Below are 23404 nucleotides of genomic sequence, written 5' to 3' on the forward strand. Positions count from 1 at the left end.
GATGGCATTTCTACCGTTTGGTAACCCCTGGGGTTATAGATTCCAAGGAGCTTATGGAAACAGTATCCAAAGCACTACAGAAGTGGACCAATGAGCAGGATTTCTTTATTTGTGGGAAAAAATATTGTCTGAATTTCTTCACCAGGCCGACATAAAAGTCTGAATTCAGCCAAAAGTCTGAAAAATCTTATCCCTAAGCATCCCAACATCACAATGCAGCACACACATTGACCATTTCATCCTCCCGGGTGCGATCCATAGTAAAACCATCCCCATAACCAACTGTCTCCATTAACTGAGGCTCCTCATCACACATCGGACAGCACCGATTCCTGACAACCGAAGAACGCATCCAGATAATCAAATTATACCGTTCACCACTGCGGATAGGGAGGGCGCCATGTTTATGTTGACCTCTGTGTAGAAGGGCAAAGGTCGGCTTGTGTGTGACCTCTGCACATGCGGTCTCTTGAGGGGGCACCTACAAAATTAAAGCAAATTAATTGAAGTAATAGAGAAGAATATTACAGACATTACTTTGAGCTAGAGCTCTGGGCCCAATTTATTAGAGCTGCTTTAGCAGAAAATTTTGCTTAAAAAGTTTATGCTAAGCAAATACCAGTCACAGATCCTACATGTGAAATGGTATTTTTGGTAATAAACAATTTCTGGCAAGCATAATTTGAATTGTGCTTAGCTAGTTTTTGTGCTTAAGCAGCTCTATGAAATTGGGCCCAGGGCTTGAAGTTCCAGCTGGGCTGCTAGCTTAACTTCTGAGCTACCGCGCAGTCAGCGACTACCATGGTAAAAAATAGTGGCTACTCATTAACGATACACTAAAAAATCATGAATTTTATTAAGATCCCTAATGGAACATAGATGGAACCAACAGATTTAGCTCGGGATGAGTCTTCGACCTATACAGTCACCATTAACTTCGAAGCCCCAGTAGAAATTAAAACACATTGACATCCAATACCCACCCCCCCCCCCCCCCCCCCCCCGTTCATAGATCCTAGCCGCAAGTATTTTTTTGTTTTCTTCTTTCTCGTTCCAGTGTAACATTCAAGCCCTGTTTACTATTTAACATACTGTGACAGGTGGACCTGCTTATGATTTAACATGCATTAGCAGTTTTGGGGGTAGGTTCCTACGATATTACTTATTACCCATCTCATGTCTCCAAAGTACAATGACCCGTCACTGAACTCCTTCCCAAGTGACACATTCAAAGTGACCTCTGCGTTGTCATAGTGATAGGCCAGAGACAAGTCCTCACCAAGCTTGTACTTGACGACAAAGGCTTTATGTGAGTCTAATGATGCACCTCCACAGTCTGGGTACAGGAGTTTTGTAATGGGCGTAAGGTACTCTTGGATTAGCGGGGTAACAAACTGATCACCGAAGCCTAGATCATCCAACAACACCTAGGATAACAATTTAAAAATATGCATGAATTGCATGAATATATGCATGAATGAATTAATGAAGTTGTTTCAAGGGAATAACAGTTTAAAATTCTTGAAGACCTATGATTGGCCGAGTGTTGCACGCGGCACGTACACGCGTACGCTTCCATGCATGGGTAAATGCAGGGAGTCTATAATAACTTGGAATTCTTAAGCCGCCGCAATAATGACCCACAATAATTCATATTATCTCAAAAATAGGAAAACTCACCCCGTAATTGTTCATCGTGTTTGGTCTTCCCTTGGGCAAGTCTGTGCTCTCAAAATGACAGATTTCCTCAATAAAATCTTGGCAGAACTGCTGAGTGAAGAGTGGAAAGGAAAACACCTGTTCCGCTATTTGCAAAGAGAAACAACAGTCAGAAATATCCAGGCCTGGAATTCCACAGAGGCAGGCCTGGAATTTCGTCTTTGAGAGGGCACCTCAACTGTACAATCTCAAAATCTGTGGGACAATTTTGAAGGGCATCAAGGCCAAGACTAGGTTCATAAGAGACCAGGTGCATCACGCAGGCCATGGCCTCCGTGTAATTCAAAACCTGTAGAGGCCATGATCTCCGTTGCCTTTGTCTTGGCCTTGGTGCCCTTACAAAAGTTTCCCTTAGACATAATGTTTTCCCGAATTGAAGTACCTGTTTCAAAATGAAATTGGCCTTGCCCTGTAAAAGATGAAATTCCCGGCCTGGATATTTTACAAGCCTCATTTACAAATTTACTTTGTACATTAATTATTGACATTTTGTCCGAGCATTACAATCTAAGTGTGTTTCACAAACATTCAAGAAGATTTCTAGGCAAGTGTAGTGGCCAAGCGGTTAAGAGCAAATATGACAGCAACTGACTATTTTTGACTTTTAACAGCTTATTTCCTTTTTTGTGACGTCTGGCAAAGAGTTTTATTGCATCTTGACTGCCTGTGTGTTGAATGATTTCTTGTGTCAATGGGAAGAACAGTTCATACATGTACTTGTTTTGCACCGCATAAATTTAGTTTGTTCTTATTTGATTCTGTCATGTTCCTTTAAGCTTGTTGACATACCATGTTCTTGATGTAGCATATTCATCAGGCTCTCAACATTTACTCTTCCACTTTTGCAGGCATCAACGATGGACAGAAACGCAGGTGAAAAATAATTCTTCTGAAAACACAAATACAAACCATCAAGTAAACAACAACAAAATGCAGTCGGAACGTACTATGTAGCAATGTCAAAAATGATTGTTAATATTTAGGCCAAGGCGACTAGTGAAATTTACTACTCAACTAGTCGCGCCTCAAATAGTTGCAACTTTGAAACTAGCAGGCGCAATAGTTAAGTTCTTGCTGAAAGGATTGAAGGATTGTGTCACTGACATGACTGATGTCGTGATTGTGTTTCATAAGTAAATTATGTTGTTGTGAATAGTCATGAGTGATACAATTGGTTCACCAAACAGGCGGTCACAACTATTTTTTGTAGTTGTTGGTAGCTACTAGGGACTATTTTTGTAGTAGTCGTGGCGGCACGGTTAACCGAGTAGTTGAAAAATGGTGGTTACGACTCGACTAAGTAATCAATAGTCACAACTATGACACTAGTCGCACTAGTCGCCCAGGCTTATTAATATTTTTCTAGTTTTATATAAAGACAAATGATGTTTTCTCAGCAAGTACTGACACTGTATCCAGCTGAAAATTCTACATGTGACTTGATAACTTTGCCTAGAAATCAGCATCACCAATCACCATGACAAAAACCATTCTATGAATGTACAAGGGTACAGCAAAGGGTCCGGTGGCCTTTGAATTTGTTGATCCTATGGATTTGAGTAAACATAAACTCTGTAATTAACCTAATATCCCACAAACAAAGACAACATATTCAAAAACAAATTGAGTTGAAACAAAAGAGTTACTTTCAAGAAATTTTGTAAAATTTCTATTGCAAGTGAAAAGCTGATGGGGTACCTGTATGTTGTATACATGTGGATGAAGGGGTGTGTAATTGGCTGAGATAAGGTCCCTCCTTATAAGACTTTGAGCTCCGAGATTTCGTCTTCTCTCTACTTCAGACTTGACCTAGTGAGAAAAACAGTAATAATAATAAACAATCAATCAATCAATCAATCAAGCAATCAATCAGTTTATTTCCACAGTATCAAAATCACAATCAAATCAAATCAAAGGCAGTGTAAATTGGAAGTTAAGAGATAAATAGTTGTTTGATACGAATAATTTAATGAATAATAAGCATGGAAATTCATGAAACTGTGGATGGAGGGACCCATAAGGAAGCAACGCTTGTAAGGTTATGGTTCCCTGAGCAAGCTTGTGCATTGAGTCGATAACTAATTCGATGTCCAGGTGGATTCCAGGTAGGAAAAAATGTTCCTGAAAGGACAGGTGTAATCAAGAACGCTCAATGCACAAACTACTAACAATGAAAGTAGTTACCTAGACAAACCAACAATGGATAAGAATAATCAAAGATATGTCAGCAATGTAAGAAAGAAGTAAACAGCATTTATAAAGCTCACAGTATCTGACAAATAATGCCATTCAATGGCGACGGTTCGCAAACTTAAAGTCAACAGTCCAGGATTTAAAATGCTCGTTGGAAGAGGCGAGTTTTGAGCTGTTTTTAGCGGATTGCTCTGTGTTCAAAGGTCAAGTGGCAGTGATTTCTATAAACAAGGTACCATGTTAGAGAAAGATCTAAGCTCCGCATTTTCTCCTTGGTAAAGGGCACCCTATGAGGAAATTGTAAATTTGTCCTGATAAGCATCAGGGGCTCCAAGACAATGACCAGGGGGCATGGAGGCAACCGCCTTCAATGCCTCTGTGAAGTATCAAGCCACAGCCCTGGTTGAGCTAACTAAACCTTTTAACAGACAGCCTTGCTAGCTACCCACAAGATTCATAAGAACCAGTAGAGTGGAAATTTTAAAAAAGTTCACTTTTTAAGTCTTACCTTTTGTAAAATCTCTTTAAATTTATCACCACTGCATCCTCGTCTTTGTAACTTCTAGATTTGAAATGGAAAACAAAATTTAAACTGTATTCATATTGAATATTGTACACTACCTTATGACCTACAACTAGAACTAGAATTTAGAAGAATGGAAGTTTGTTCTGGTTTTTTCTTATAAAGGCACTCCACTTCACAAGCCGGCATTGGCTTGCTAGGATTGTATAAAGGCACTCCACTTCACAAGCCGACATTGGCTTGCTAGGACTGTATAAAGGCTTTCCACTTCACAAGCCAACATTGGCTTGCTAGGATTGTATAAAGGCACTCCACTTCACAAGCCAACATTGGCTTGCTAGGATTGTATAAAGGCACTCCACTTCACAAGCCGACATTGGCTTGCTAGGATTGTATAAAGGCACTCCACTTCACAAGCCGACATTGGCTTGCTAGGACTGTATAAAGGCACTCCACTTCACAAGCCGACATTGGCTTGCTAGGATTGTATAAAGGCACTCCACTTCACAAGCCGACATTGGCTTGCTAGGATTGTAGAAAGGCACTCCACTTCACAAGCCGACATTGGCTTGCTAGGACTGTATAAAGGCACTCCACTTCACAAGCCAGTTTGGCTTGCTAGGATTGTATAAAGGCACTCCACTTCACAAGCCGGCATTGGCTTGCTAGGATTTTATAAAGGCACTCCACTTTACAAGCCGGCATTGGCTTGCTAGGATTGTATAAAGGCACACCACTTCACAAGCCGGCATTGGCTTGCTAGGATTGTATAAAGGCACTCCACTTCACAAGCCGACATTGGCTTGCTAGGATTGTATAAAGGCACTCCACTTCACAAGCCAGCATTGGCTTGCTAGGATTGTATAAAGGCACTCCACTTCACAAGCCAGCATTGGCTTGCTAGGATTGTATAAAGGCACTCCACTTCACAAGCCAACATTGGCTTGCTAGGATTGTATAAAGGCACTCCACTTCACAAGCCGGCATTGGCTTGCTAGGATTGTATAAAGGCACTCCACTTCACAAGCCGACATTGGCTTGCTAGGATTGTATAAAGGCACTCCACTTCACAAGCCGGCATTGGCTTGCTAGGATTGTATAAAGGCACTCCACTTCACAAGCCGACATTGGCTTGCTAGGATTGTATAAAGGCACTCCACTTCACAAGCCGGCATTGGCTTGCTAGGATTGTATAAAGGCACTCCACTTCACAAGCCGACATTGGCTTGCTAGGATTGTATCAAGGCTTTCCACTTCACAAGCCAACATTGGCTTGCTAGGATTGTATAAAGGCACTCCACTTCACAAGCCGGCATTGGCTTGCTAGGATTGTATAAAGGCACTCCACTTCATAAGCCGACATTGGCTTGCTAGGATTGTATAAAGGCTTTCCACTTCACAAGCCAACATTGGCTTGCTAGGATTGTATAAAGGCACTCCACTTCACAAGCCGACATTGGCTTGCTAGGATTGTATAAAGGCACTCCACTTCACAAGCCGACATTGGCTTGCTAGGATTGTATAAAGGCTTTCCACTTCACAAGCCAACATTGGCTTGCTAGGATTGTATAAAGGCACTCCACTTCACAAGCCAACATTGGCTTGCAAGAATTGTATAAAGGCACTCCACTTCACAAGCCGACATTGGCTTGCTAGGATTGCTAGGAAACAAAACTTTTAAGATTTCAACACACGATTAAGTGTAAGTATTATTGTAAACAAGTTGGATAGATGTTTTTTTTTTAATTGTTTAGTTTTTTATTGTGAACAATTTTCTTGTTATCCTACTGAAAACACATGGCACCAGGATATATTGACAAATTGTGAAAAAAGGAGGAGTACACAGCGTCCCAGTACTGGGTCTTGGTACATAGTGCCCAGCTGCCCAGGCCAGAGTACAGTAAACTGTAGCCCACCTAGTTGAGCTGTTAATGGCTCCGCTTTTAACATCGGTCTCATCACTGTCACCATTAGCCCACCTTGCGGAGCCATTACAGCTCAACAAGGTGGGCTAAGGGTATGTTCAGACAGCGTACTAACTTAGACCCGAACCGGTCTAACTTTTACGAGCAGCGGGGGGTGGTCATAAAAATAAAAACCCATTGCGTTCAGACAGCACAGAGTTAAACCCGATCCGGTTTATCTTCGGTTTTAAGAGGTCAAAGTAGACGCGACCCCGTTGCTCTAACATCCGGTTTTATTCATCATATTCACGCACCGAGTATGCCGATATACTGAGTGCCCCATGCCCTGGATGATCAGACAGGGCATAATTATTGGATACAAATGGCTCAATCGAACGCGACAACAGTTTTACCGTTGGGAGCATATGGGAGCTTAAAACAAACATGAACACGACTCGAAATTATTTTGTTAAACAAACTAAATATTGATACAAACCGCCAAGAAAACTCACCAAAATATTGTCCATATTCCATGAAACAGAACACGTTTCATTTTTGTGTTTTGTTTTATACAATGTACCACTGTTTCGGATTTAATAAATACTTTTAGTTTGTACTTCAATCGATTGGAAGTTGCGATCTCTCAAAAGCTGGTGCCGCGATTTTTATTCCGATTCGTTCATAAACACAACTACACACGTGCAAGTTACGTAAATACATGTACTTTGCAGTATTTTCCCAACTTCCCAACAACGTGGTGATATTGCTGGCGTAGGGAATTTCCCCTACACACAGCCTCGTGCCCACTGCAAGTTCATTCTCCTAGATTGAAAGTACAGCACGCTAGTAACGGTGACAGCAATAAAAAGGCACATCCACGGGATCGGTAATGGTAACTATGGGATATCAGAGAGTGATCACTATGGGATGGCAGCGCTGTGCATGTGAGAAGCACTACAAAATATGCTTCTTCGCTGCGCTCGTAGTATGCGCATGAAAAACAGTTTTGATTTATTGTAGGCCACTCAACAAAAAAAGCTTGGAAAATATAATTTTGTTTCAGAATTTAATAAATCATGGGCGTGGGCCTGTGTTAAACTGCATACACCGAGCAAGAGGGTTTCGCAAACTCGGTAAGCGGCAAGAAAGTAATATAAATACTAGGTGCTTTTCAGCATCAGAGGCAACAGAAACCGTATACAAGCAGCACTCCGGGTCCCGGGTGTGTGCATTGAACCACACAATGGGTCGTCCGTTGTGAGTTAAAACCGAATGCCAATCTGTCCACACGCAGTGTTAAAAGATAAACCCGAACCGGTTTAGACTTAGACCGCCTCGCTGGACGGTTTAAGTTTTGGGGTTTAAACCCGATCCAGTCTAACTTTATTTGCGTTCACACGCACAAAAGTTGAACCCGAACCGGTCTAAGTAGACTTAGGGCCATGTCACACGAGGCAACTTACGGGCAACCAGTTCCAGGCAATCTCCAAGAAGAAAAGACAGTCACATTTGAATGTTCACATATTTCTCTTGTGGATCATAAGACAATGTTTGAAAATTGACCCGTGTGCTACCAAAGTGGTCTTGTAGTATGCACTGCAGCTGGTTGCCTCCAAGTTGCCTGCAAAAGTTGCCTCGTGTGGCAAGGCCCTAAGACCAACTTTAGTACGGCGTGTGAACGACCTCTAAGTAAACTGGGTCAAGAGGACAAGTCGAGTACTTTGGACTAGTTTAGATTTAACCATAGAGTAAGGACAGAGAATGTCAACGAGGTAGAAACCATCCCTAGAGCTGCGGAATAAAAACCCTCCTCTGCCCGGCTCCGCCCTTCGTCGGGAGGAGAGTTAGGAGGAGCGTTATCGCAAGCAACTAACTTTGGACAAGTACTTTGGACCATGGAGGTAGAAACCTCCATGTGTTGGGCAAGAGTGCCACTGAAAATGTCATTCATGCATTTGTTACTTCTCGTCTTGACAACCGCAATATGCTTGTCTTGTTTTTGTTTAGTGTTGAAATGTCACATCACATAAAACATCGTAATTCGTACATTTATTAAGAACGCAAACTACAAACAAGCGCAAATTCGAAACTGTTTGGGAGGTGGTTAGTTGATTTCGGCTTTTCCAAGTTTTGCGTTGTGCGGGCAAGTTTCAAACTTGCGCGGGTCACTACTTTGCGCGACATCATCATTCATACCTTTTGCCAAGTTTCCAGAAATTGGTCATCGCAGTGATATGATACGTGGATGTCATACTCTGATATATAAATGTTATCCGTCAAAAAACATTTGCAGCAGTAATATTTCTTCATCGTAACTTTCGACATCGTGAAGTTCCGGCCGGAGTTTGGCTGACACTGAAGGAAAACGGCTCAAAAGAGGGCGCTATCACTTAATTTAGTATCCCAATATACGCTCTGATTTAGTACTGCGCACATTTCGCAGTACGGTGGGTGTTGAGGGCCGGGCGGGGAGCAGAGTTCCCGTCTTCTCACTTGGGAAGATCAGTAAGATCGCCACAAAACATTAAATAATCTCTAGTATCACCGTTTTCTATTCAAAGGAACTTAAAGGGAAGGTTCACGTTTGGTATTACTCAAAACATATTAACTTAAAAACTGACTTGGTAACGAGCATGTTCATGGAGAGCTGCTGATAGTATATAACACAAACGACTCCCTCTGAAGTAGCATAGATTTTGAGAAAGAGCTAACTTCTCACAAGAGATAACAGACTTCTAGCTGGAAGTCTTTTATTCCTATCCGAAAAGCACACAAATTCATCCAACAAGGGTGGTTTTTTCTCTCATCACTTTCTCGCAACTTCGATGACCAATTAAGCTCAAATTTTCACAGGCTTATGCTTTTATGCTTTTGACAATTACCAAACAGGTACCTTCCCTTCAAGTGCCCTCACTCAGTGGCTTAACTGTTGAAATGCGACTATTTTGTGTTTAAACCAAACTTTTGCATCTGAAACAATGCAAGGGCCTAATACTTTAATGAAGCAGGGCATTTCAGTTTATGTGTTTTAAAGCCATTGGACCCTTTCGGTAAACAGTGTTGTCCAAGGCCCACACTTTGTGTACCACAACTTCTATATCAAATAACAAACCTGTGAAAATTTAGGCTCAATCGGTCATCGGAGTCGGGAGAAAACAACGGAAAAACCCACCCTTGTTTCCGCACGTTTCCTCGTGTCATGACATGTGCTCAAAATAAATTTGTAATTCGCTATTGAGAATTTATATTGTTTTGCTGTTTTCTCAAAAAGTAAAGCATTTCATGGAATAATATTTCAAGAGAAGTCTTTCACCATTGCCTTCTGTAAACCCTGTAAGTTATTTGTAAATCTGTGAACTTTTATTTTCTTTTTCTGAACCGAAAGGGTCCAATGGCGGATTAATGCTCATATCCCAGTGAAATTCGTCAGATTGATGTAAATCTTGCGAGGAAAAATCAACAAAAATTTGAACTGTGTGGCTTTTGGTGTACGTGGGCTTTACTACATAATTACCTAATAACGGCTTTACGCTGCTTAAATCAGAAAAACATCACGCACCCGGCACCGGTTTTATTGGTTTCCTTGAACTCTTGTGAGAACAATGTTGAACCGAAATGTCAGCATTTTATACCATGTGTTAGAGTAATAAACGTTAAGTACAATACGTGACAAAAGAGTTAGATTCAGACCAACAAACACCATGAGTTTATCTAATCCTCGATTCTATGATAGTGTTCTCGATTCCTTATGTGATGGCGTCTCTCGTAGGCGTGGCCGTATCATTGATGAAAAATGGCCCACATTCTGCAACTCTAATTGTTCTGTTTCCTTCAGCAACGGTCTTAGAAAGCAACACAGAGCAGCTACCTAGAATATACAACTTCCGGGACACCACGCCAAAGGCTTCGTGCTTTGCCCCCGCATGCTACATCTTTGACAAAAATAATGTGACCCCTCCCCCCCCCCCCCCCTAAAGTGTCGGTTTGGATTAATCATTGTTTCTGAAGTGCCCCACTAGAAAAAAATGGTGCCCCTCCTCCCCCTAAAAATGTACCTTAGTTACGCCGCTGCCTCCACTCCCAAACCACACCCATGCCTGTCCACCCAGACGAGTACTCAAGCTCAGTTCTCCCCGTTTGAACTTGAAAGGCAGTGGACACTATTGGTAATTTTCAAAGACCAGTCTTCTCACTTGGTGTATCTCAACATATACATGAAATAACAAACCTGTGAAAATTTGAGCTCAATAATTGGTCGTTGAAAGTGCGAGATAATAATGAAAGAAAAAAAAACAACCGTGTCACATGAAGTTGTGTGCTTTCAGATGCAAGTTGATTTCGAGACCTCATCTAATTCTGAGGTCTTGAAATCAAATTCGTGGAAAATTACTTCTTTCTCGAAAACTGCCTTACTTCAGAGGGAGCCGTTTCTCACAGTGTTTTATACTATCAAACTCTCCCCATTACTCGTTACCAAGTAAAGTGTTATGCTAATAAATGTTTTGAGTAACTACCATTAGTGTCCACTGCCTTTAAGCGATGTCCCTGTTGGATTTGTACAGGGAAACAAAGGAGCGCAAACAAACAAACAAACAAAAACATAGGAGGACTGTTCGTCTCTTAAAACTTCATCGGCAATTAAAACAGAAAATGAACTATAACAACAAAAATGAGAAATTACAAACTGAAATCAAACTGCCCTCAAAAGCATCTGAGGAGTAGTGAAATGAGATTGTTTGGTATACACCAAACATTATTTGCATCTGAAATAATGCATATATGGAACAATATGCTTTGGGGCGGGCTGCGAGCATTTCAGTTTATTGCGTTGAGGATTTACGCTCATATCCCAGTAAATTTCGTCAGATTTACGTTAATCTTCAAGGGAAAAACTCAACTGAATAAAATTGGACTCTATGGCTTTTGGTGAGTGGCTTTAATTACTACATGAATACCCCATCAATGCTTTACGCCGTTTAAATCCGAAACAACACGCACCGTGCACCGGTTTATTAGGTTATTGAACTCTTGTGAAAACAATGTTGAATAAGTTTATGGGATTATGTAAGCATTTTATACCATGTGTTAGAGTAATAAAATAATGTCTGGTACAAGACGTGATACAAGAGCTGGATCAAACCAAGTAAACAACATGAGTTAGTCAAATTATCGGTCACGTGATGGCATCTCTTGTAGGCGTGTCAAAGATCAGTTGATCATAAGATCAGAGAATATAAAGTGCGCTCAGTCCTGAAAACAGTTAAAACATTTGTCACAAACTATTTTTCTTCATACAAATTTATTAGTGTGCTCCTGCAAAACGGCTGATAGCTATAACCAGTATGGCTTCCTTTCTCCGAGTTACGGTAATGGTCCTGGCTGTAATTGGGCTGACCAGGGCTGGATGTCCACCGCTATGGACTGAATATCGTAACAACTGCTACCGTTTCATGGGTCATGAAATGTCGTGGACCGATGCCGAAAACCACTGCCGGCAGTTCTTTACCATCAGCGGACAGGGCCATCTTGCATCTGTGCACAGCTCTGACGAAGCGGATTTCCTGGTCCAGTATTCGAAATCTTCATTCATCTCTGCCTGGGGCAAACAAGTTTGGCTTGGGATGTCCGACCAATCAAATGAAGGCACTTTCAGCTGGAGTGACGGCACAACGTTCGACTACGAGGAATGGTTTCACGGACAACCTGATAATGCAGGCTCAAATGAAGATTGCGGTGAAATTTGGTTTCTTGGGGAGCTCGAGGGAACGGGCTGGAATGATCGCCCCTGCTCCGATCACCAATCACACGTCTGCAAGATGCCAATGCCAACTGTTCTTTGAATAAAAACCGATGAAAGCAAACATGCAGCCTCCATAACATTTCATCTAGAGAAAACAAAAATCACTTATTCGCCGGGAACATGACTGAATTCAGAGTTGTACAAAGTTGATTTCAGCTCTACCCAGAATGGTTATTGAATCGTCCCACAAATTCAACCAGCCGAAGCATTGATCAACTCAACAAAGTAACTCATCAACAACAGTAACTCAATAGAGTCACTCAAAACAGTTAATCGTCAGTGTCACCCACAACAGTTTCTCGCCAGAGTCACTCACGACAGTCACTCGCCAGAGTCACTTACAACAGTTTCTCGCCAGAGTCACCTGGCACCCACAACAGTTACTCGTCAGAGTCACTCACAACAATCACTCATCGGAGTCACTCACAACAGCATCACTCACAACAGTTACTCGCCAGAATCACTCACAACAGTTACTCGCCAGAGTCACTCACATCAGTTACTCGTCAGAGTCACTCACAACAATTACTCATCTGAGTCACTCACAACAGTTACTCGCCAGGCTCACTTACAACAAGTCATCGCCAGTCAATCACAACAGTTACTCGCCAGAGTCAGCCACAGCAGATACTAGAGTCACTCACAACAGTCACTCGCCAGAGTCACTCACAACAGTTACTCATCGTAGTCACTCACAACAGTTTCTCGCCAGAGTCACTCACAACAGTCACTCGCAAGAGTCACTCACAACAGTTACTCACCAGTGTCACTCACAACAGTTACTCACCAGAATCACTCACAACAGTTACTCGCCAGAGTCACTCACATCAGTTATTTGTCAGTCACTCACAACAGTTACTCATCGGAGTCAGTCACAGCAGTTACTCGCCAGACTTAATCACAACAGTTACTCGCCAGAGTCAACCACAACAGTTACTCACCAGAGTCACTCACAACAGTTACTCATCAGAGTCACTCACAACAGTTACTCGCCAGAGTCACTCACAACAGTTATTTGCCAGACTTAATCACAACATTTAATCGCCAGAGTCACTCACAACAGTTACTCGCCAGACTTAATCACAACAGTTTCTCACCAGAGTCACTCAATTGCATTACAAAGAATTTTTTTCCGATTCTGAATAATTATGGCTAATATTACTCAGAGCACTATGCTATTATAACATAGAGGCTAAAATGTCGATTATTTGGACAATAAAAATGCTTGCAATTTTAATCATTATTTTGCTTTTTAGTTTTTAGCTGAGCCAACCATTGTTTTCGAAGAGTTAGATTAGTTTAAATCTTTAACTTTGAATAATTTTGAATGCAAAAGCACACCATACAATTTACAAACGACAATTTAATGCTTAGTCATCGAATTCGGAAGGTAACTATTCAGAGAAATTTACACCATTAACAGAACTTTAGTTTCGAGGGGATTTTATCATGTCGACATTGATCAATCGATTGTTAAGGCAAAGTATGGGTTTATGGACCCATATTTCCGACGTTTAATTTAATAATGTAATTAAATACAACACCACTAAATTATGTCCCATTTGCCACCTTTTATGCCAGATGATTTTTCTATACAATTAAAGCCATTGGACACTTTCGGTAAACAGTATTGTCCAAGGCCCACACTTCGTGTATCACAACTTTTACATAAAATAACAAACCTGTGAAAATTTAGGCTCAATCGGTCATCGGAGTCGGGAGAAAATAACGGGAAAACCCACCCTTGTTTCTGCACGTTTCGCCGTGTCATGACATGTGTTTAAAATAAATCCGTAATTCTCGATATCGAGAATTGATATTGTTTTAATGTTTTCTCAAAAAGTAAAGAATTTCATGGAATAATATTTCAAGAGAAGTCTTTCACCATTACCTTCTGTAAACCCTGTACATTATTTGTAAATCTGTAAACTTTTTTTTCTGAACCGAAAGTCTCCAATGGCTTTAAAGCAAATCATCATTTCTATCAATATCACCACTGGTTAGGATTTTCAACAGTAAACTGAAGAATTGCAAATATTGGTTCCCGAGAAACAAAAACCGCTATAGGGAATTTAAAGATGTTGATATTGTCCTCGAAAAATTATGAGTGTGCGCTCGAAGTTGTCCTCGAAAAATTATGAGTGTGCGCTTCATTGGACACTTTCTGAACAGAACAAAAATTTAAAGTTCAAAGATTTACAAATAACTTACAGGGTTTACAGAAGGTAATGGTGAAAGACTTCCCTTGAAATATTATTCCATGAAAGGCTTTACTTTTTGAGAAAACATTAAAACAATTATAAGTTCTTGATATCGAGAATAACTGATTTATTTTAAACACATGTCGTGACACGGCGAAACGTGCGGAAACAAGGGTTGGTTTTCCCGTTATTTTCTCCCGACTCCGATGACCGATTGAGCCTAAACTTTCACCGGTTTGTTATTTATAAGTCGTGATACACGACATCTGAGCCATTGGACAATACTGTTTACCGATGTTGTGCGATTGCTTCAACCATAATGTTTTTCATATCATTGTTTGGATCTGTCCCAAGTTTAGTTCGATTAAAGCCTTTTATCTGGATCTGTCAGCTGGATCCAATCCAAATACGGTCCAGTGAGGCAGGAGATTGTGTCCCCCACGGAGATCATGTCCCAGATACGGCGAACTACTGAGTGCGTTCGTTTAGCTTCCATTGGTCGACCCCGCAGTGCTCACTTGGGTGAGCCCCTGACAAGAGCTAATCGAACGATCACACTCGCCCTTTTGTGGTGAGGGCATGCTCCTCAGATCACCCCAAGTGACCCACTCCACAAGCAGGGCACTGGGGCTGACCCGGGTGAGCCCCGTCAAAGCTATTCGAACGTACCGGGGCAGACCGGGGTCGACCCAGGGAAGCTAAACGAACGCACCCTCTGTGTGCAAACTTCTTCTGATTATAGCGCCCTCTTTTGAATCCTCTTCCAACCCATCCTGTAATGGGGGACAGACTCTCCGGGGAGCAGATTTCTCTATGACACCGGGTCGGACGTTTGGCATTAAACAACAGTAGAACTTTAAAAATTCTGTCTGAGTAAATGCTCAATAAAGAATAAAGAAAACGTTTAAAATTGTTTTCATGTTTCCTGACCATTAAAAGTAAAAGTTAAACTTTTTTCCTTCGAGCGGGTGATACTCTTTGAAATCCAATTCACTCAAAAAGATCAATTTTGTTTAATGTTTGGGGCAAAACATCTAACATAGCACCTTTAATGTCTTCGGAACTGATGAGTGTGTGGTATTATTATGTTTCAACCTCCAATCTCGACCCTAATGATTTCACAGCATTGGTTCCATCTGTCCCAAAGTTGGATCCGTTAAAACTCTCCGGGGACAGGTATAAAAAGAGTCACGCGAAGTCACCTGTTGCAGCTGCAGTAAAAGTGGTTTTTATTAGGTTTGCAACTGTTTTATAACATTCTAAAAATGTTTTTCTTTTTTTTGGTATTCAAATATTCAGGTTTTACAAAAATTTTAGAGTTGTGTTTTTTACTTTTTACTTTTTTTTTAATAAGATATATTGGGCGCACTGTACTTTCTGAGATGATCCTGTGAAAATAATGATAAATTCATTGGCTTAGGACTCGGGCCCCTACTTGGCAGGATGAGGGTAAATAGTACATAATAAAAACTGAAAGAATTCTGCACAAACTAGTGTTTTGTTGAGACAGCAGGTCGTGTGGGTAATAATTATATGGCATTCTAGTCTATGGTCTGAACCCCATGCATCCCCCAGATCTTCTGCGAGTGGTATCATTTTGTTCTGGAGACCGACTTTTTTCATGTTATCAGTAAAACGTTCGGTGGAATGCATTAAGATGTTGCCCATTTTTCAAAATGGCCGCTTTCTGAATTTAGTTGTGTGCCTGTATCCTAGATCTCTAAGACTCATCTGGAGACTTAGTTTTTGGCGCCTATACTAGTGTTTTTAGGGTCAAGGAACCCTGGATGTTTTTTGGGGTTTTTTTTAGTTAAAAAAAATCTAAGAATATTTGACATTTGGTTAAGGCGGCCATTTTGAACTAAAATGCCCGCCGATCAAATGCTTTTTGTCCCGTATCTTGGTCTACGAGCCTCACAGAAACTCGGTGTTGGTGTTTACCTACCCATGTTATAGGATCACCGAACCCAGTATAAAAAACTTTAATGAACTGGATTATTTTGCTCAGCAGACAGTCATCATGAATTTCAACGTGGCTGTCACTAAGTTTAATGTTGCATCACGTATGCGGACCATCAGTAGTATGTAGTCGTGGGCATCCGTAAATTCCAGAGAACCATGCATGGAGTTGTGCCGTTTGGAATGTCGGCTTGGGAACGAAAAAAGGAATGTCAAAGCACAGACAGACTTTGTTTTGTATTTTTGTTTGCAACGGCTCAGCCGAGAAACCAAATAAAATGATGAAATGAACGATCAGCTAAAAAGTTCCTAATTATCTCCCCTTTTGAATAATGTGATCTTTACCTAAAACAAATGTTGATTTAACATAAACAAAACGAACCAACCAGGAAACCTTACTCAAAAGTTGTTTTAGGACAGGTTTTAAAGGAACACGTTGCCTTGGATCGGACGAGTTGGTCCTTGAAAAGCGTTCTGTAACCGTTTGTTTCCGAAATCGATATGGTTAGAAAGATGTTTTAAAAGTAGAATACAATGATCTACACAAATATGCCTCGAAATTGCGTGGTTTTCTTTTTACCTCGTCGACTAACACGGTCGGCCATTAATTTATTAGAGTCAAATGTTTGACTCCCATCAATGGCCGACCGTGTTAGTTCGCGCCGTAAAATGAAAACCGTGCAATTTTGAGTGATACTTGTGTGGATCATCATATTCTCCTTTTAAAACATCTTTCTAACCATATGCATTTCATAACAAACGGTTTGAAACGCTTTTTATAGACCAACTCGTCCGATCCAAGGCAACGTGTTCCTTTAATATTGGGTTGCTGAACTCTTTATAAAACAAAAACTAAGCAGTACTTATATCATAATATTGAGTCATAACGTCAATGCAGACAAAGTAAATTTAACAAAGGATGTGTTTATCTGAACCTTGGTCATGTGATGTCGTTTGTTGTGGGCGTGTCAATGATCTGTCAATCATAAGATCAGGCGCTCAGTCCTGAAAACAGTTTTAAAAACCTTCAGCACCAAATTGTATGTTATTGTGCTCCTGCAAACGGCTGAAACCTATAACCAGTATGGCTTTCTTTCTCCGAGTTACGGTGATGGTCCTGGCTGTGATTGGGCTGACCAGGGCTGGATGTCCACCGCTATGGACTGAATATCGTAACAACTGCTACCGTTTCATGGGTCATGGAATGTCGTGGACCGATGCCGAAAACCACTGCCAGCAGTTCTTTACCATCAGCGGACAGGGCCATCTTGCGTCCGTGCACAGCTCTGACGAATCGGGTTTCCTGAGCCAGTATTCGAAATCTTCATTCATCTCTGCCTTGGACAAGCAAGTTTGGCTTGGGATGTCCGACCAATCAAATGAAGGCACTTTCAGCTGGAGTGACGGCACATGGTTCAACTACGAGGAATGGCTTCCTGGACAACCGGATAATGCAGGCTCAAATGAAGATTGCGGTGAACTTTGGTTTGTTGGGGGGCTCCATGGAACCGGTTGGAATGATCGCCCCTGCTCCGATCACAAATCACACGTCTGCAAGATGCCAATGCCAACTGTTCTTTGAATGCAAACCGATGAAAGCAAACATGCAGCCTCCGTAACATTTCATCTAGAGAAAACAAAAATCACTTATTCGCCGGGAACATGACTGAATTCAGAGTTGTACAAAGTTGATTTCAGCTCTACCCAGAGTGGTTATTGAATCGTCCCACAAATTCAATGAGCCGAAGCATTGATCAACTCAACAAAGTAACTCGTCAATAATAGTAACTCAATAGAGTCACTCAAAACAGTTTCTCGCCAGAGTCACTCACAACAGTCACTCGCCAGACTCACTTACAACAGTTACTCACCAGAGTCACCTAGCACCCACAACAGTTACTCGTCAGAGTCACTCACAACAATCACTCATCGGAGTCACTCACAACAGTTACCCGCCAGAGTCACTCACAATAGTTACTTGCCAGAGTCACTCACATCAGTAACTCGTCAGAGTCACTCACAACAATTACTCATCGGAGTCACTTACAACAGTTACTCGCCAGACTTACTCACAACAGTTCATCGCCAGTCAATCACAACAGTTACTCGCCAGAGTCAGCCACAGCAGATACCAGAGTCACTCAAAACAGTCACTCGCCAGAGTCACTCACAACAGTTACTCATCGGAGTTACTCACAACAGTTACTCGCCAGACTCACTTACAACAATAACTCGCCAGACTTAATCACAACAGTTACTCGCCAGAGTCAACCACAACAGCTACTCGCCAGAGTCACTCACAACAGTTACTCGCCAGACTCACTCACAACAATTACTCGCCAGACTTACACACAACAGTTACTCGCCAGAGTCACGTACAACAGTTACTCGCCAGACTTAATCGCAACAGTTACTCGCCAGAGTCAATCACAACAGTTTCTCACCAGAGTCACTCAATTGCATTACAAAGAATTTTTTCCGATTCTGAATAATTATGGCTAATATTACTCAGAGCACTATGCTATTATAACATAGAGGCTAAAATGTCGATTATTTGGACAATAAAAATGCTTGCAATTTTAATCATTATTTTGCTTTTTAGTTTTTAGCTGAGCCAACCATTGTTTTCGAAGAGTTAGATAAGTTTAAATCTTTAACTTTGAATAATTTTGAATATAAAAGCACACCATACAATTTACACACGACAATTTAATGCTTAGTCATCGAACTCGGAAGGTAACTATTTACAGAAATTTACACCATTAACAGAAATTTAGTTTTGAGGGGATTTTATCATGTCGACATTGATCAATCGATTGTTAAGGCAAAGTATGGGTTTATTGGAACCATATTTCCATCGTTTAATTTAATAATGTAATTAAATACAATACCACTAAATTATGTCCCATTTGCCACCTTTTATGCCAGATGATGTTTCTATACAATTAAAGCCATTGGACACTTTCGGTAAACAGTATTGTCTAAGGCCCACACTTCGTGTATCACAACTTTTATATAAAATAACAAACCTGTGAAAATTAAGGCTCAATCGGTCATCGGACTCGGGAGAAAATAACGGGAAAACCCACCTTTGTTTCTGCACGTTTAGCCGTGTCATGACATGTGTTTAAAATAAATCCGTAATTCTCGATATCGAGAATTCATATTGTTTTAATGTTTTCTCAAAAAGTAAAGCGTTTCATGGAATAATATTTCAAGAGAAGTCTTTCACCATTACCTTCTGTAAACCCTGTGTGCAAACTTCTTCTGATTATAGCGCCCTCTTTTGAATCCTCTTCCAACCCATCCTGTAAAGGGGGACAGACTCTCCGGGGAACAGATTTCTCTATGACACCGGGTCGGACGTTTGGCATTAAACAACCGTAGAACTTTAACAATTCTGTCAGAATAAATGCTCAATAAAGAATAAAGAAAACGGGATAAATTCTCCAAACGACAGTCATGTCAAAGGGTAAACAGAAATTGTAAACAAGGTTTTCGAGTAACAACAACACAGTCACGTGAAGGAATGCTTTAAAGATGCTATGTCAGATTTTTGGCCGATTTGACCCAAAATTTTTGATTTAAAATTCAATAGGTATTTTGATGGGGGTCGAGAAAGTTACAACCTTTCATTTGAGCCATTGTTCGAAAAAGTCCGCCAAATATTAGTAGCAGTTAAATTAAGTGCTCAAAATTAGTTTTTGTCGGGATCCCGACCATATTAGTGACCAATTCTTATGTGTTTTATCAGAAACGTTTTAAATTGTTGTCATGGTTCCTGACCATTAAAAGTACAAGTTAACCTTTTTTTCTTTAGAGCGGGTGATACTCTTTGAAATCCAATTCACTCAAAAACATCTATTTTTTTAATGTTTGGGGCCACAAATCTGACATAGATCTTTAATGTCTTCGGAACTGATGAATGTGTATACGTGTGGTATTATTATGTTTCAACCTCCAATCTTGACCCTAATGATTTCACAGCATTGGTTCCATCTGTCCCAAAGTTGGATCCGTCAAAACTCTCCGGGGACAGGTATAAAAAGAGCCACGCGAAGTCACCTGTTGCAGCTGCAGTACAGGAAACACAAACGTTGTTTTAGGACAGGTTTCAAAGGAACACGTTGCCTTGGATCGGACGAGTTGTTCTTTGAAAAGCGTTATGTAACCGTTTGTTTACGAAATCGATATGGTTAGAAAGATGTTTTAAAAGTAGAATACAATGATCTACACAAATATGCCTCAAAATTGCGTGGTTTTCTTTTTACCTCGTCGACTAACACGGTCGGCCATTTATGAGAGTCAATTTTTTGACTCCCATCAATGGCCGACCGTGTTAGTTCGCGCCGTAAAATGAAAACCGTGCAATTTTGAGTGATACTTGTGTGGATCATCATATTCTCCTTTTAAAACGTCTTTCTAACCATATGCATTTCATAATAAACCGTTTGAAACGCTTTTTATAGACCAACTCGTCCGATCCAAGGCAACGTGTTCCTTTAATATTGGGTGGCTGAACTCTTTATAAAACAAAAACTAAGCAGTACTTATATCATAAAATTGAGTCATAACGTCAATGCAGACAAAGTAAATTTAACAAAGAATGTGTTTATCTGAACCTTGGTCATGTGATGTCGTTTGTTGTGGACGTGTCAATGATCTGTCAATCATAAGATAAGGCGCGCTCAGTCCCGAAAACAGTTTTAAAAACCTTCAGCACCAAATTGTATGTTATTGTGCTCCTGCAAACGGCTGATAACTATAACCAGTATGGCTTTCTTTCTCCGAGTTACAGTAATGGTCCTGGCTGTGGTTGGGCTAACCAGGGCTGGATGTCCACCGCTATGGACTGAATATCGTAACAACTGCTACCGTTTCATGGGTCATGAAATGTCGTGGACCGATGCCGAAAACCACTGCCGGCAGTTCTTTACCATCAGCGGACAGGGCCATCTTGCGTCCGTGCACAGCTCTGACGAATCGGGTTTCCTGGTCCAGTATTCGAAATCTTCATTAATCTCTGCTTTGGGCAAACAAGTTTGGCTTGGGATGTCCGACCAATCAAATGAAGGCACTTTCAGCTGGAGTGACGGCACAGCGTTCGACTACGAGGAATGGCTTCCTGGACAACCGGATAATGCAGGCTCAAATGAAGATTGCGGTGAACTTTGGTTTGTTGGGGAGCTCGAGGGAACGGGCTGGAATGATCGCCCCTGCTCCGATCACCAATCACACGTCTGCAAGATGCCAATGCCAACTGTTCTTTGAATAAAAACCGATGAAAGCAAACATGCAGCCTCCGTAACATTTCATCTAGAGAAAACAAAAATCACTTATACGCCGGGGACATGACTGAATTCAGAGTTGCACTGTAAAAAAAATCCCGTAAAATTTACGGGAATCGGTTGTGCAGCGAGATGCCAACCGATTCCCGTAATTTTTACGTTGCAAACCGTACACGAAGTTACGGTGTGCCGTGATTTTCACGGTGAGAAAGCTGTCAGTTTACGGTGTAAACCGTACACGAAGTTACGGTGTGCCGTACACGAAGTTACGGTGTGCCGTGATTTTCACGGTGAGAAAGCTGTCAATATACGGTGCGAAGCGTACATGAAGTTACGGTGTGGCGTGATTTTTACGGTGATAAGGCTGTCAATACGGTGTAAAACCGTACACGAGGTTACAGAGATAATAATCTCCCTTCAAAATAGTTCCATCTTAAATGCTGATTTTCAAGAAAAGTTCTGAACACCATCAAAAGGCAACAACTGCTCTCGATTTGCACTGTTCGAATTCAGACGCTGCATTTAGTGGCCTTTATAACAGAATATAAAAAACCACATAAATAACTGATGAAATAGAAACCTTAACATGTTACCAATGATGGGTGTTTTGAAAACCAGACGACTGGAATTGGAATGAACTCATTGTTTCCCTAGAGTTCTTTTGGTGTACCCAGATACGGATTTTGGCCGTAAAAGGCTGGCGAGCAAAAGCGAGAATGGTAATTCACCGTCGAAATATGCACGTTTCTCACCGTAAAATTACGGTCATTCCTTTTAGACAATCCCATGGTGCATTGCGAGCCGGTATTAACGGGGTTACACCAATAAGGTAAAGAAAATTGTTTTATATATAAAATACATATAGATGTTTGCGTACTTATCACCGTAAAAATTACGGTGATTTTACTTTACAATCCCATGGTGCATTGCGAGCTATTATTTACGGGTTCCACCGTACTTTTCACCGTAAAAAATTCGTTAATCATTTTTAAACAATCCCATGGTGCGTTGCGAGCCGGTATTTACGGGGTTGCACCGTAGAGTCAGTGAACAATGTCGTTATCACCGTAAAAATTACGGTACTTTCGTCTAAAAGTCACTACTAAAGTCATGGAAAAATCTCGTTACGGTAAAACTTCGTAGCTATTTACGTACTTTTCACCGTAAAATTACGGTAATTTTTTACAGTGTGTACAAAGTTGATTTCAGCTCTACCCAGAATGGTTATTGAATCGTCCCACAAATTCAATGAGCCGAAGCATTGATCAACTCAACAAAGTAACTCATCCACAACAGTAACTCAATAGAATCACGCAAAACAGTTAATCGTCAGTGTCACCCACAACAGTTTCTCGCCAGAGTCACTCACAACAGTCACTCGCCAGAGTCACTTACAACAGTTACTCACCAGAGTCACCTGTCACCCACAACAGTTACTCGTCAGAGTCACTCACAACAATCACTCATCGGAGTCACTCACAACAATTACTTAGCAGTGTCACTTACAACAGTTACTTGCCAGTTACTCGTCACTCAAAACAGTTAATCGTCAGTGTCACCCACAACAGTTTCTCGCCAGAGTCACTCACAACAGTCACTCGCCAGAGTCACTTACAACAGTTACTCACCAGAGTCACCTGTCACCCACAACAGTTACTCGTCAGAGTCACTCACAACAATCACTCATCGGAGTCATTTTCAACAGTTACTCAGCAGAGTCACTAACAACAGTTACTCGCCAGAGTCACTCACAACAGTTACTCGCCAGAATCACTCAAAATAGTTACTCGCCAGAGTCACTCACATCAGTTACTCGC

General features: G+C 41.1%; 4 protein-coding genes across 4 annotated transcripts; 3 read left to right on the plus strand and 1 right to left on the minus strand.

The window, feature by feature from the left end:
* Positions 1 to 208: 208 nt before the first annotated feature.
* Positions 209 to 8671, minus strand: LOC139938921 (2-oxoglutarate and iron-dependent oxygenase domain-containing protein 2-like). Its single transcript, XM_071934592.1, has 7 exons — positions 8536 to 8671; positions 4421 to 4474; positions 3418 to 3528; positions 2509 to 2608; positions 1681 to 1805; positions 1170 to 1427; positions 209 to 481 (listed from the first exon to the last, which is right to left on the minus strand). Exons 1-7 carry the CDS (start codon positions 8662 to 8664, stop codon positions 209 to 211), a joined length of 1050 nt encoding a protein of 349 aa, XP_071790693.1. The 5' UTR covers positions 8665 to 8671.
* A 2894-nt stretch (positions 8672 to 11565) lies between these two features.
* LOC139939098 (echinoidin-like) lies at positions 11566 to 12401 on the plus strand. The gene has a single exon (XM_071934835.1). The coding sequence runs from the start codon at positions 11682 to 11684 to the stop codon at positions 12177 to 12179; it is 498 nt and encodes a 165-aa protein (XP_071790936.1). The 5' UTR covers positions 11566 to 11681; the 3' UTR covers positions 12180 to 12401.
* A 4904-nt stretch (positions 12402 to 17305) lies between these two features.
* On the plus strand, positions 17306 to 20383 carry LOC139939133 (echinoidin-like). The gene has a single exon (XM_071934880.1). It carries the CDS (start codon positions 17342 to 17344, stop codon positions 17879 to 17881), a length of 540 nt encoding a protein of 179 aa, XP_071790981.1. The 5' UTR covers positions 17306 to 17341; the 3' UTR covers positions 17882 to 20383.
* A 654-nt stretch (positions 20384 to 21037) lies between these two features.
* Positions 21038 to 22535, plus strand: LOC139938800 (echinoidin-like). The gene has a single exon (XM_071934436.1). The coding sequence runs from the start codon at positions 21073 to 21075 to the stop codon at positions 21568 to 21570; it is 498 nt and encodes a 165-aa protein (XP_071790537.1). The 5' UTR covers positions 21038 to 21072; the 3' UTR covers positions 21571 to 22535.
* Positions 22536 to 23404: the final 869 nt, after the last annotated feature.

The sequence above is a fragment of the Asterias amurensis genome, chromosome 6, assembly GCF_032118995.1.
Source record: "Asterias amurensis chromosome 6, ASM3211899v1".
In the NCBI taxonomy this organism is placed as follows: domain Eukaryota; kingdom Metazoa; phylum Echinodermata; class Asteroidea; order Forcipulatida; family Asteriidae; genus Asterias; species Asterias amurensis.

Coding starts and splice junctions, on each gene's coding strand:
- LOC139938921 (XM_071934592.1), bottom strand. CDS start 8,664: ATGTCGAAAGTTACGATGAAGAAATATTACTGCTGCAAATGTTTTTTG. Junction 2,609..3,417: donor CACATGTATACAACATACAG/GTACCCCATCAG, acceptor TTGTGTTTTCAG/AAGAATTATTTTTCACCTGC. Junction 482..1,169: donor ACTTTGGAGACATGAGATGG/GTAATAAGTAAT, acceptor TTAATTTTGTAG/GTGCCCCCTCAAGAGACCGC.
- LOC139939098 (XM_071934835.1), top strand. CDS start 11,682: ATGGCTTCCTTTCTCCGAGTTACGGTAATGGTCCTGGCTGTAATTGGG.
- LOC139938800 (XM_071934436.1), top strand. CDS start 21,073: ATGGCTTTCTTTCTCCGAGTTACAGTAATGGTCCTGGCTGTGGTTGGG.
- LOC139939133 (XM_071934880.1), top strand. CDS start 17,342: ATGTTATTGTGCTCCTGCAAACGGCTGAAACCTATAACCAGTATGGCT.